The 12196-nt window shown below is 41.8% G+C and overlaps 1 protein-coding gene across 1 annotated transcript in view; it reads right to left on the minus strand.

Annotated features, from left to right (window-relative positions):
• grid2 (glutamate receptor, ionotropic, delta 2) overlaps positions 1 to 12196 on the minus strand; it is a 418695-nt gene that overhangs the window by 174434 nt on the left and 232065 nt on the right. The window contains exons 3-4 of the mRNA XM_034541936.1: positions 11405 to 11692; positions 669 to 874 (exon numbers count right to left, since the gene is read on the minus strand). Coding sequence (XP_034397827.1) covers positions 669 to 874; positions 11405 to 11692 — 494 coding nt within the window. The remainder of the gene's footprint in view (positions 1 to 668; positions 875 to 11404; positions 11693 to 12196) is intronic.

Consider the following 12196-nt stretch of genomic DNA (forward strand, 5'->3'; position numbering starts at 1 on the left):
GGGGGTGAGTAGTTAAACACACATATGTAAGGAAATATATATTCTACCATCAGCATAATGTTTCGATGTAAATTGTGCTATATACCACTAAGACTGACTTGCCTGTCTCTCTCTTGCCAGATTCACATCAGCCATGCTAACCTCTTGATAATAGACTATTTAAAAGCTACTATGATATACTTTAATCTTAGGTTGTATTTTGGCGGTCCCTGTGAACAAAAGCAGATGCACCTTTCGATGACTTCTCATTTTACTGCAGCAGGTTCTGACACTTTCTCCCGCTCAGTCCCGGTTCTGGTTCTCCCGGGCCTCCAGCATGCCAAACAGTATGGCCTTGGCTTGGGGTCGGTGTTGGCTCCCAGCGAAGCTCTACTCCTCCTGCCAGAGCTGGAGGACCCGCTGGAGTCTGAGCTGAAGGACTTTCTGGTGAAACTACATGATTTCTTGTGAAGTCTAACCTGGCGGCACTGGTGACGAAGCATTATAAATAACTATATAGAAACAGCCATTTCACTGACGTAGAGGCATCAGTACTAAACTGAGACCTTGTAACCAGTTCTTCACCGTATCTTTAAATGAAAGAAATCGGATGGGGAAAGTTTGAACTGCTGTTCCTGAAACGTTCACCCTTACACAGACAACTTGTGAACAAAAAACACCCTCCTTACCTCAGTGATAAAAGCCTTGGCCGTCGCGGGGCTCATGAACAGCACGGCTCTGCGCAGCGTATCCCTGTAGCGGTGCAGCTCCTCCACGCGCATTGTTCTGAACAGACTTGTGATCATCATGTTGATGTTAGATTCCACCTTCTGAAGCGAAACGTCCATTCCCTGCTGAGAGGTCCGGTCGAGGAAATCCTCAATGCCACGGATATCTAGAGGAAGAGAGGCAGGGATACACATGTGACTCTATATGTGGCTGTTGAGGAACATACACATTACAATTCAAAGTATATATAATAACAACAAGGACTGGTTGAGAGACATACACCTGCTCCCACACACAGGTTCAGCACCACATTGAGACCACCACTGATCCCTTTACACCGTATTCACTGCTGTAGCTGATTGGTTGCCACTCTGCATAAATATGCTCAGTAAATATCTAAATTCATGAGCTCATACTGGCAGTGATTCTTTGCCATTAGTGCATTTGTATAACTGAAAGGTTATCCTTCGTATGAATCTGAGCCAAGGCCTTTGTTGTCAGCACTACGCCCCTGTCAGTGCTGATTGCATTCGTCTTCTAGACACCTGAATACACAAAGCATGCTGTAGACTTGACATCTACAGTAGCACATTCAAAAATACTTTTTAACGTGCAAACGGCAAACCACTTTTAAACACATCATTGAACATGTTGCATTATATCAACATTTTCTTTTCGCTATTAGCAGTACTGAGCTACTTGGATTAAGGTGGCGTGCGGCGGTCCGACGCGCTGCTGTACTCTGCTCATCCCGGGATAGATATGAACAGGGATTTGATTTGTTGTTGTATTAAATATCTATGAACCTCTGTGCTGTTACAGTAGAACAGGGCCAAATCCACTATAAAGTACATGCATATTGCTACCGGGACACTAAAAGAACGAAATAACTCATGACACCGTCAAGAGCTTTATATTAAAGCACCAAATTAAGTGTTATTTTTCTATGATCAAAAACCACGATGCTGGTGTCAGTAATTTTACTGCATGGATGCCTCTATTCTTAATGAGCTACATTGCAGGTCAAGGTAATCCTAATTAAGGCACTTTGGTTGAGACCACTGCTAATGATGTCGGACGATGTGTTTGTATATGTGTGTGTGTGTGTGTGGTTGTGTTAAGTGGTTATGTAAAGCAACTACCTAATGATGTATTTGATATGGAAAACAGATGACACTGCCGTCATTGCCGGTGTCATGACTGAGTAATTAACTGGATTGATTAGACTTGTTCAGGGCCAGGGGGCTGCGATGGTGTGATTGCATCAATGCTGAATTTGGGAAGTTTAGCAACATAATAAAGAGAGCGACAGCATGATACGGCATTGAGAGATTAATTTCGACAGAAGATCCTGCGCACACATCGACACATTCTCACGATATCAAGGAAGCTGTGAGCTCAGAAGTTTAAGCGAGGACAGTGAAGGGGGGGGGGACATTCAGAAAAGTTTGTGTGTGTCATAACTATATCACAACAACACCTTTTCCCACACGACAAGATTAAGAGACAATGTTGTCAGTCTTTCAGCAACAACATGACAGGGTGAGGAAGACCACGACAGCAAAGTTATTAGTGTCTTCCAACTTATTTTTCTTTCACACTTTCCTCTCCCAAAACATATACACAGCAACACATACAGACAATACACACTCCAGAGGACAGCAGTTGGTCAAACAATGTGTTGAAGAGGGGTTTGTGTATATATATATATATATATATATATATATCGATAGAGACCCGTCTGTCTGTGCAAACACGCGCATGCATTCAGATGTGTACGTCTCGCTGTGTTGGCACAGCATGAGTGAGTGCATCAGGAGCACAGAGTTACCAAGCCATCAAGATCTAATTACTATTAAATAGTTAGCAGAAATAATAATTTGGGGTAATTACTGTTTAACTATAGTATCATTGGCAACACAATCATCATCACCAGGGCTGTCTCTTCTAATGAGCTACATAACATGAATCAGTGCAGATTCAGAGTCAGATTCAACTTTATTGTCATTGTACAGGTACTGAGATGAAATGTTGGATTAACAACAGAAAATATTGAAATTTAAAAAAACGCTGAGCGGCTCACATCCATCCATAAACTACACAGATACATCGATAAGTACAAATTCCAGATAACATGCAATATGGTGATACATTGTCACTCCCAACAACTCGTTTAACACACCAGCTCGATCATTGGCTGCGTTACAAATGCGTCGTAGTAACGTTGCGTTAACTACGTAGCCTCCGTACAGGTACGTAGCAACGATACGTAACTTTAAACAAGTCAACATTGATTTTTGGTTTCACATGGGACACAAACACCACTCTCATAGGTGGAAATCCTGGGTTTGTTTGAGCCATCCATTGCCCCAAATCGTAACTCAAAGCAGAATTCTTCGCTCTTTATATTAAATAACCTGACTTCGACTTTGCGCCCTCCATAACTGCGGCAATGTATTGCCTTATTTGACCAGTTGGATGTGAGAAAGGGATGGCAATGTGGTTCAGATGACATCCTCATTAACTTACAGCTGTAGGAGCAAAAGTCACAGTTCATCCAGTTTACAATAAACACCACAGCAAACACAGTCAGCAGACTGTATGGTTGCTCAAACACATACAAACATAAACAGTACACAGATACTTTCACCAGTCCAAGCTGATTCAAGCCTACTCTTAAATCTCCCTATATCAAGGCACATGTCTCTGTCATTCATAATCAATGGTGCCAAGCTACAATTCTTTCTCCACACTGGCTTATGGTCCAGGTTGTACAGTGGTCTAATGCATCTGCCTTGCTCGACTCGTATGGTACAAGTAAACAGTTAAAAATGCTTTTTTTGTAAACAACTTGTGCAAGCCATGATCTTTGACTTGGTTATGGATAATGTGAAACACATATGTAATAAAACTATGTTGATGTTTGTATGGTACAATTCTCTGTGCGTCCTATCCCCCCACTTGTCAGGCTTCCCTTATTCCTCCCTCTATCCCATCTATCCTCCAGTATTCTGTCTCTAAGGGAAAGCTAGTGTTAATGTAGTGTAGCATCCAACAGCATACAGAGATTTCACCTGCATGTACCGACCAGCTTGACTCTTCATCTGAAACTTCCCTCCTTTTGCCCTTGTTTGCTTTGTGTTCTCTCGGCCTCCATGCCCCAAATAAGCCCAAACGGTCTGAAAGGTTCTTATGTGTGTTATCCGTCAATTCCACACTGGAGACCTGAGTTCGCATCCCGACAACCGTCAGGGTTGTTGTTTAACTCTGGAAGTGATTTTTAACCAAACCCTCACCTCATAAAACTGGCAATTACCGTCAACCTTCCCTTAGTTTATCGAAGTGTCCCTACAACTTTGCAACTTTTTTTTCTTCACAATAAGTCAGTTAACTTATTTGTTTATCTACAACATGAAATATTACCAAAATAAGAGAACATATTAAAATAAACCTATTCTATTGATCACTGCTCAAGACGATGTACATGATTTTAGGCCATTATGTACCCTTGAATGGGAAATAAAAGTGAGAGGAAATCTAAATATAGCTTCTTTTTTTTTTACCAGATACCCCTTTAAAGGTATCTGCTATTAGAGGAGATTCCCCTCAGTGTGGAAAATGGGGTAAAAATCAAACATCTGCAAATTAGATTGAGCCATGTTACTTCCTGGTTGTCTGTCAGAGTCTCTCTTCTTCACAGTTCTCCCTGTCTCCCTCTCTTTGCTTGACTTGCGAGTCTTCCCTGACATCAAATAAGAAAGAAAATGACAAACTTTGGGTTTGTAACTCAACATCTGACCTTCAGTTTAAGGCCTTTTCTCCTTTCCGACTCTGTTTCAACTTCCCTCTTCCTGCCAGAGGCATTTAAAGCCTGGGCTTTTACTTTTGTTTGACAGCTAATAGCCGTCGCATAGAAAGAGGCGGTGTCCATCCATCCGTACATTTCAACAACCTCACTATCAAAGCTACCGAGTTGTTTTCCAATGACTGGCGCTTGCCCTCTTCAGCAGGAAATAAAGCTGGATTGACTTTCGTACATATCATGAAGTTCGTTTTTTTTGCTGACATATATTAGTTTCACAAGTGAGCAAGCTGAAGGAGAAGTGGGGTAACAACTTGGGTCAAGAGCAAAGTGGGTAGCAGAGTACAAATGTACAAGAGTACGAAAAAGAGGCATAATGGAAAGGATCCGTCTCTCTAACTATCGCCACCCTGTTCTGCTGTTAGACCAACACTTGTGTGTCTTTGCTTTGTTTTTCCACTCAGCCTTTACCTCTGGCTATCCTTATCCCTGCCTCAGGCATTGCACTGGTGTGTGGCTCAAAGGCAGTGGCTCTTGAAATATGGATTGAGCCTTGAATGGAATCCCGGCCTGTTTCTCGTAAGCCTGCCTGGAAAATGAAATCATCAGCTTAAGTCGTGGCTGAAGATGTTCAAGTACCCGACTCTTGGGATCTGAACTGAAACTTAGTACGTTTACCTCCAAATAGGAAATAAAATGCTTTAGGCCCTGAAGCATCGCTAGTCTTCCCAACTATCTATTGCGCTCTAAATTGTCTATTCCTTTAGATCTAAGTGCCTATCATCGTCCATCACGCTTGCTTTATTTCCTTCCCTCTCTTCTTCTCTTTCACTTGTTTTTCTTTCTTTCAAAGTCCCCGGCTTTGCATTCCCTGCAGAGAGTTTAAGCAACAGTTGATAAAAACTAACACTCTATAAAAGGCTTGGCATTTTTTACGTGCGCATCTCCTTCACTGTCTTCCCCATCTTCTCTCCCACACACCCTCTTCTCTGACATCCGCATACCTAATGTCAACTTCCCTCAGCGCCCTCCCGTCTTCTTTTATTCCTACGCGTATGACCTAGCTTGATCTTGACCTGCCCATGCCCTTATCTATATATACATATCTATAAAGCAATCCGCTTTGAAAGAAAGAAAACTTTCAAACAATACTGGAATTGTGTCTGCTGAAGAATGAACGACTTGAGAACTTTTCAATTCTGCAATGCGTCTTGTGGACATTTGAACCAGGATGGGGGCCACAAAAGAACATCCAGTGAATACCTGGGGCAAGATGCTATACTGTTTTCCACACAATACTGTGCAACGCGATAGTATTATAAAGTGAACAATGAAAAGTAAAACAAATGGATGTCTAAATGACCCTTGAGTTAAAGGATGACTCGAGTATGTTATATGAAAAACTTAACTCCTTCATTCTTTTCATTTATAAGTGGTTGCCTTCTCCCTCTCTAATCTGACAGCAAACTCAGAGATGTACCGTGGTGCAAACTTCAGCCATCCCCAATTTTATTTAGCTCCTTATGTTTTGTCTTCCGTGCCTCCATTTAATCTGGTTAGCTTTTCCTCTCTCACAACTTTTCATTACAAAGGACATTTCACCTCCAGTGCTCTCCAAGGCTGTAAACTACTCCTCCAGGGTCACATTTGTAAAAGGTTTCACTCCCTTTTCCGTTGTTTTTATGTTTATCTGCTTTCCTGGCTGCCTTTTTCTCTTCCCAACCAAATCTGCTATGCCTTTAGATCTCTGTCCCTTTCCCCTCTCTGCTTTGCCGTTTCTGTTTCCTTATATATTCACATCACTTTTATCTCTTCTTCCGTCTTGCTCTCTGAACGATTTTACTCTGGAGGAGACAACGTAAGACATGTCCTCCCCATATAAAGCTTGTAGACCTTTGGTGTTTGGCTCATGAGTGTTCCTGTTTGCCTCCTTTCCTCCGAATATGCCTTCATCAACAACTTGCCCACGTCTCTCTTGGCACAGCTTTTATGTATTTTTCACCTTCTCCTTCACCTCCAACCAGCCTTCCCCCCTTGCGGCATCTATGGGCTTTGCTATTGTTAAAAAAAGATATCCATCTATGCATCCATCTCTCATCATTCCTTGTTCTCTTTCCCTCGTCTCTAGTCACGACTTCATACTCCCCTCTCTGCTATTATTCCTCGCTTACTCCATTTTGCCTCGTCCATGTCACTTCTACGTGAGGTCCAAACAAACATCCGTGAGGCCCTGCACATTTTCAGAGGTTGGGCTCATCAAGCCTCCTTTGGTGACATAATAGGTTTGTGCCTTTCAACTTACAGTAAGAGTAAATATTGCTTCTGAAAATCAAGCTGGACAAAACATTTAAATTTTTTTTTAAAAAGTCAAATAAGATTGCTCAGCTTTCGTGTTTGCCCCTCAACTTTTAAAGTTCATGCTAAGTTTAAACCATGAGAAAGAAGACTGCATACGTTATGCCTACTTTATGTCTCAAGTGTCAAACAGGTGAATTATTATAATTTTTTTAAGAAGTAAGGGAAGGTGATCAATAACTTCATATTTAAAGTCTCTTCACTCAGTAGAAGAAAGTAAGAATCTCAGAAGTATCCTCTCCTGTTCTCTGCTGAATGTGTTTTCTATATGTAGCCCTCAGCTAGATGAAATGTACGCTGGGATTTGACCTACAATGAGTCTTCTGAAGGTGAAAACTTGGCATTTCCAATTTCATTTTTCATCAGTCTTAAAGAGTCCGCATGTGATCAATTTAAGATTAAAAACAACAGATTTTTCATTCCATTCTCTTATTTAGCAACAGCCCTGTCGCCCTATACGCATGAAGCATTTCTGTATTCAGTGACATTTCTTCCTCTTCTATTTGATATTACCATTTTCTCTGCTCATTACATTGTTCACCCATATCTGCCCTGTCGAGTATTTTTTTGACACAACAAGGTGAGATGAAACTCTTCACTGCAACATCGGCGGACACAATACGGTACACTCTTCCTCTTTGTATGAACCCATGAGATCACGCGTTGGCATTTTCACACTTTTCACTGTGAGAAAGAAAGAAGGGACGAGGTGTTTCCATTGTTCTCATCTGGGTCATTACTCACTAATGAGCAAATTGTTAGGAGGGAGTTTAAAGATAAGAGGGAAGTATATTTCAAGGTATAGATTTTTGTTTTAAAACTATTAAAAATGCTTCATTAGGCAGCACTATGCAAGGTGACAGAGACAAGTTTAATAACTGTGAAAATGAGTTACAGCAGGATCTCTGACCCACACTTCCAGGACATGGCACAGACCCAGGAAACTGCATTATGACAAACAGGGCCAGTTATGAATGATTTCCTCTTGAGGTGAGCACCATTTGACCATGTAGATTTCATATTCAATGTATAAAAAATGTCCGGTAAAATATGTAAAACTACAGTAGAGTCTCAAAAAAACAATAACCATGCAAGTAATGCGCAGCAGGCATATGTTGTTGAGCTGTTTGCCAATATCTGGCACCCATATCGTTGTTTTTTTTTTTTTTACTTAAAAAAATGCATAGGTCAGGGCAGCGTTATCAGTTTTAACTGCCGGATGGGCGCAGGGCAGCAGGCCATTAGCCAGCCAGTTGGGCCCAACTGAGCCCGGCTATGTAAACAAAGCACAGATAAGCTTAGCATTACAACACACACAGAGAGGGAGAGTGACTTCATTATCTAATCAGGAAGCCATTACTCTAATACAGCTTTACAATAGTTGTTTGCTGCTATATTAATATTCCGAGTGCGTTTTTTATCAAGCAAAGCATTCTTGTCCAGAATATAAGCACGTTTATTGTTCTGCCATAAAAAAATCAAAAAAACTGGCAACCTCACAAGCATCGCCCGGTTTTGAAATGACTCTTCTGTTTAGTATAACCTTTTACTATTGTGCCTCTGGCCCTGCTCGTCATTGGCTAAAAGCAAAACAAAATAAATCATCTTAATGTCAACAGTGTTGTTAACACTGAGTGGTACTTCCCACATTTGCTCAACGAGGCCCGCGTTGCCGTGGTTCTGACTAGATTTGTGGGCAAGGTCAGTGAGCAGGTCACAGGAACAATTTGAATACGTGTCAGTGTGAATGCGAGACACCTGAAGGCAGACTTAAAAAGAAAGAGAAAATAGAGCAGGACAAAATGATGGAGGGAGAGAGATAAACTGTGGGAGGAAGAAGAGAAAGATAATAGAGAGAAACACATGTGTTCTCAGTGTCTAGAACGCACCAGTAGAGCTGAAAATAGGGATCGGGACAGTTGCACTGAAGCTTCATTTGAGAGGACACACTCGACTGTCTGTTCTCTAAAGAAATCTCCTTGTACAGAGGCCTTTTGGGAACATTGCTATCATCTTAAAAGGCCATCTCTGTCTCTCTCTACCTCCCTCTCTCACTTTCTCTCTTTTGCGCTCTCGCTCTCTCTCTCTCTCTCTCTACCCTCTCTCCTTGAACAGGGGGCTGAAGCCATTAGGGAAAAATGGTTGATATCTTTAAAGGGCCTTCTGTGCCTGTGAGAACATCTCTGCCAAAACCCAATGGATCCATGTGCTCAGTGGTCACAGAGCACAGAGGGGATAGAGGGATTTAAGTGGGGTACAAACATGTGTGTGCGTCTGTCAGTAGGTGTGTGTGTGTGTGTGTGTGTGTGTGTGTGTGTGTCTGTTGTGGAGATATTTTTTGAACTATACCCCATTTGGGGACAAAGTTTGGAGTTGATTGAAGGTTGTTTGGCTTGGGGAAAAAACGCTGTTCCCACTTTCAGCCTTGATTCGGGTTACGTTAATGTCACAGTAAAAGCCTCTTCCCAACAGGCGCGCATATATTTGTTGCTAATTTGCATGCAACTTTAAAGAAGTTGCCAACGGTGAAACATACGCAGAGAGCAGCACTATAGTACTTAGTAACTGTCTTATTGTATACTTTGATCTACCATTATTTCACAGATTGGATGGCAATCTATTTCACTCTTTCCAAGAGTATCTTAGGGTTTATGTAACCATGGCATTTACTACACTGACATCTGAAGTGTACTACTAGCACTTCCAGAAGGGCCACATTAGCCACTATTCAATATTCATCCCATATAGACTGTGTGGTAGAGCTCACCAGCTAGAGCACATATTCAATACACCAATACAATGCTGTAATGCCCCGGAAGATTGAGCTGGAGCCCGCAGAGGGTATTGCAAAACAATTCAACTGCATATATATCTCATTGGAGATCAATGCATACAACACATTAACTGTGTTAATTGACTAGAATGAGTGAGATGAAGCCCCGCTGTATGGATTAAATCAACACTGAATCACAGGGAACTATTACACTGCTCTCTGTAGGCTCAAGCTTGTTTGACTCCTGTCCACCCACCAATGAGTGATATCACAGCTAGTGTTTTTCCATTAGCTTGCAAAACACCTGGTCAGACATCACTCATCGGGGTGTGATCCAAAATGCACCATGCTTTTAAGTTTCGACCCCTCTCAGGAGCAGAGCACCGGTAGTGTACATCCCTGTATGACTCAGAGTTCCATTAACTTTACGCATAGAAGTGCCAGAACAAAGAAGGTGGAGCATGAGGGGAAAGTGAGAGCCTTATAGTATAGTGACAGCCTGTCAATCCAGGGTTATGAAGTACGAACCAGACCAATACAGGCTTATGGCAGTACCCACAGGGCACATGCTGTGTGTGAGTTTGATTTAGTTCAGGATCAAAGCGGGACTCATAAAGGACATGTCACAATATATATATATATATATATATATATATTTAACTGACCATATGTACACTACACATTATGAATATACTTATGTCCAGAGAAAACAGCAATGTGATATTTCTGTAGAAGCTAAGACACTGCACAAACAGAGTTGCACTTTACAAAAAGGAGACATATGATGTTTCTGGTCTAATGTTAGAGCTAATGGCCTGGAAAGAGAGAGGGCGACAGGCAGAGAGAGATGGAGGAGCAGGGTAAAATGAGACAGCATGCACACACACACACACACACACACACACACACACACACACACACAGGCAGACGGATGTGTCACCAGAAAAAAGATACATTGGGGGGTTTCTGTGTGTGTGCATAATGTTATATACATACACATGTCCATGTCTGCTAGTGTGCCTGTGTTTGTTTTGACAGAGAGACAGAGAGAAAGAGAGATTAAAGAGAGAGAGAGCAGTGTTTCTGACGTAACCGTACGTCCATTAGCTCTTTAATGTTCTACCATGCTGAGAAAGCATTAATACCGTTGCGTTAGATGAATTCAAAATCCACACAGCAGTTTCATAGACCTACTGTTGCCCTATAAAGGCACAACACATTTGCTTCCAAATTGAGTTTGAACCTCTATCGGACTTTCTGACATCTGCTCTATTATATGAAGAACACATCATGGCACAGAAACGTGTAATTTGTGAACATTTTCAGCTCTTTAAACTGCACTCACAGATCTGGAATAATCACCAAGCCTAAGCGCACTTTGGCTGTGTGGTTCCAGCATGCTGGCTATACGCGTATGGCTGCCCATGCTACAGCTAGAGCACTCTGGCTTGACAGTCTGTGTGCTCTAGGACTCCTAACCGCATGCTACGTCACGGAAAGGCAGCTAGTTGACCATTATTATACCTGAATGAAAAATATCAATTGTAATATTGATTTCATTTAGCATTCCATATAATCAAAATAAGCCATGTGATTTTCTTTACACTGGTCATGTGATTTGATGTGGTTAAGCTACCTTACCTTCTTAAATGTATTCAATTATAAACAAATGTATTGTATAGCTTCCAATAGAAGTGTTCCAAATTACCATCTTTTTTTTTTACTACACAGACAGACAGACAGACAGCTTTCCTTTTTTTCCTTACCAAAATCGGAATCGTAGAAGAGGATGAACTTCTGCCAGCTGTACTCAGACACCACTTGCATGATGACCTCATTGAGATAGACGGGTGGGCGGACCATTAGGGTGTAGTCATCTGTTCCAGGGATGCGACTGGTTTGTGGGCAGACGGAGCGAGGTGATCCCGCCGGGGAGCGCTGGATAAGGAGGTGGGGGATGTGCATGGCATCGGCCAGAGTCTGAAGGCTGCTCGCAGACATGCAGCCAATTGAACTGACCAGAGCCAGGATACCACGGTTCATCAGCTCACAGGCTGGGTGGAGGTGAGGCAGCAGGGTAGAGAAGGAGGAAAGACAAAAAGAGGAACATGTTAATTTGCAACGCCTGCATAGGAAATTATGTTTCGATGAAGACACAGCGGTGGTAAAAAAAAAAAAAATCTGTTATGGCTATATTGATCACAAGAGTGCACCGAGGTGAATCATGTGTGTTCTACATGTCACAGTGGGAACGTATTGTGGGCTGCATGTAAAAACCCACTGTATAGAATAATAGAATCAACATAGACTGTATTTCTGTACTGCTCTACTGTCTATAAAGACAGGCAAACCATCAGGAGCCTCGTTTTCACTCATTTAAAGCCGAGACTTGGTGTGATGTTAATTGATATCCTGTAGCATGACTGCATCACCGAAACACTTGGTGCAGAGCTTTGTTCCTTTCTTTTTTTTTTTTTTTTTTTGCCAAGCACTTTTCTAGCTATTGAATCAAAGTCTTCAGCCTGGACTGAAGCATGTGTCCACAGTATTGATTGACC

The sequence above is a fragment of the Cyclopterus lumpus genome, chromosome 9 (genome assembly GCF_009769545.1).
Source record: "Cyclopterus lumpus isolate fCycLum1 chromosome 9, fCycLum1.pri, whole genome shotgun sequence".
NCBI lineage: Eukaryota > Metazoa > Chordata > Actinopteri > Perciformes > Cyclopteridae > Cyclopterus > Cyclopterus lumpus.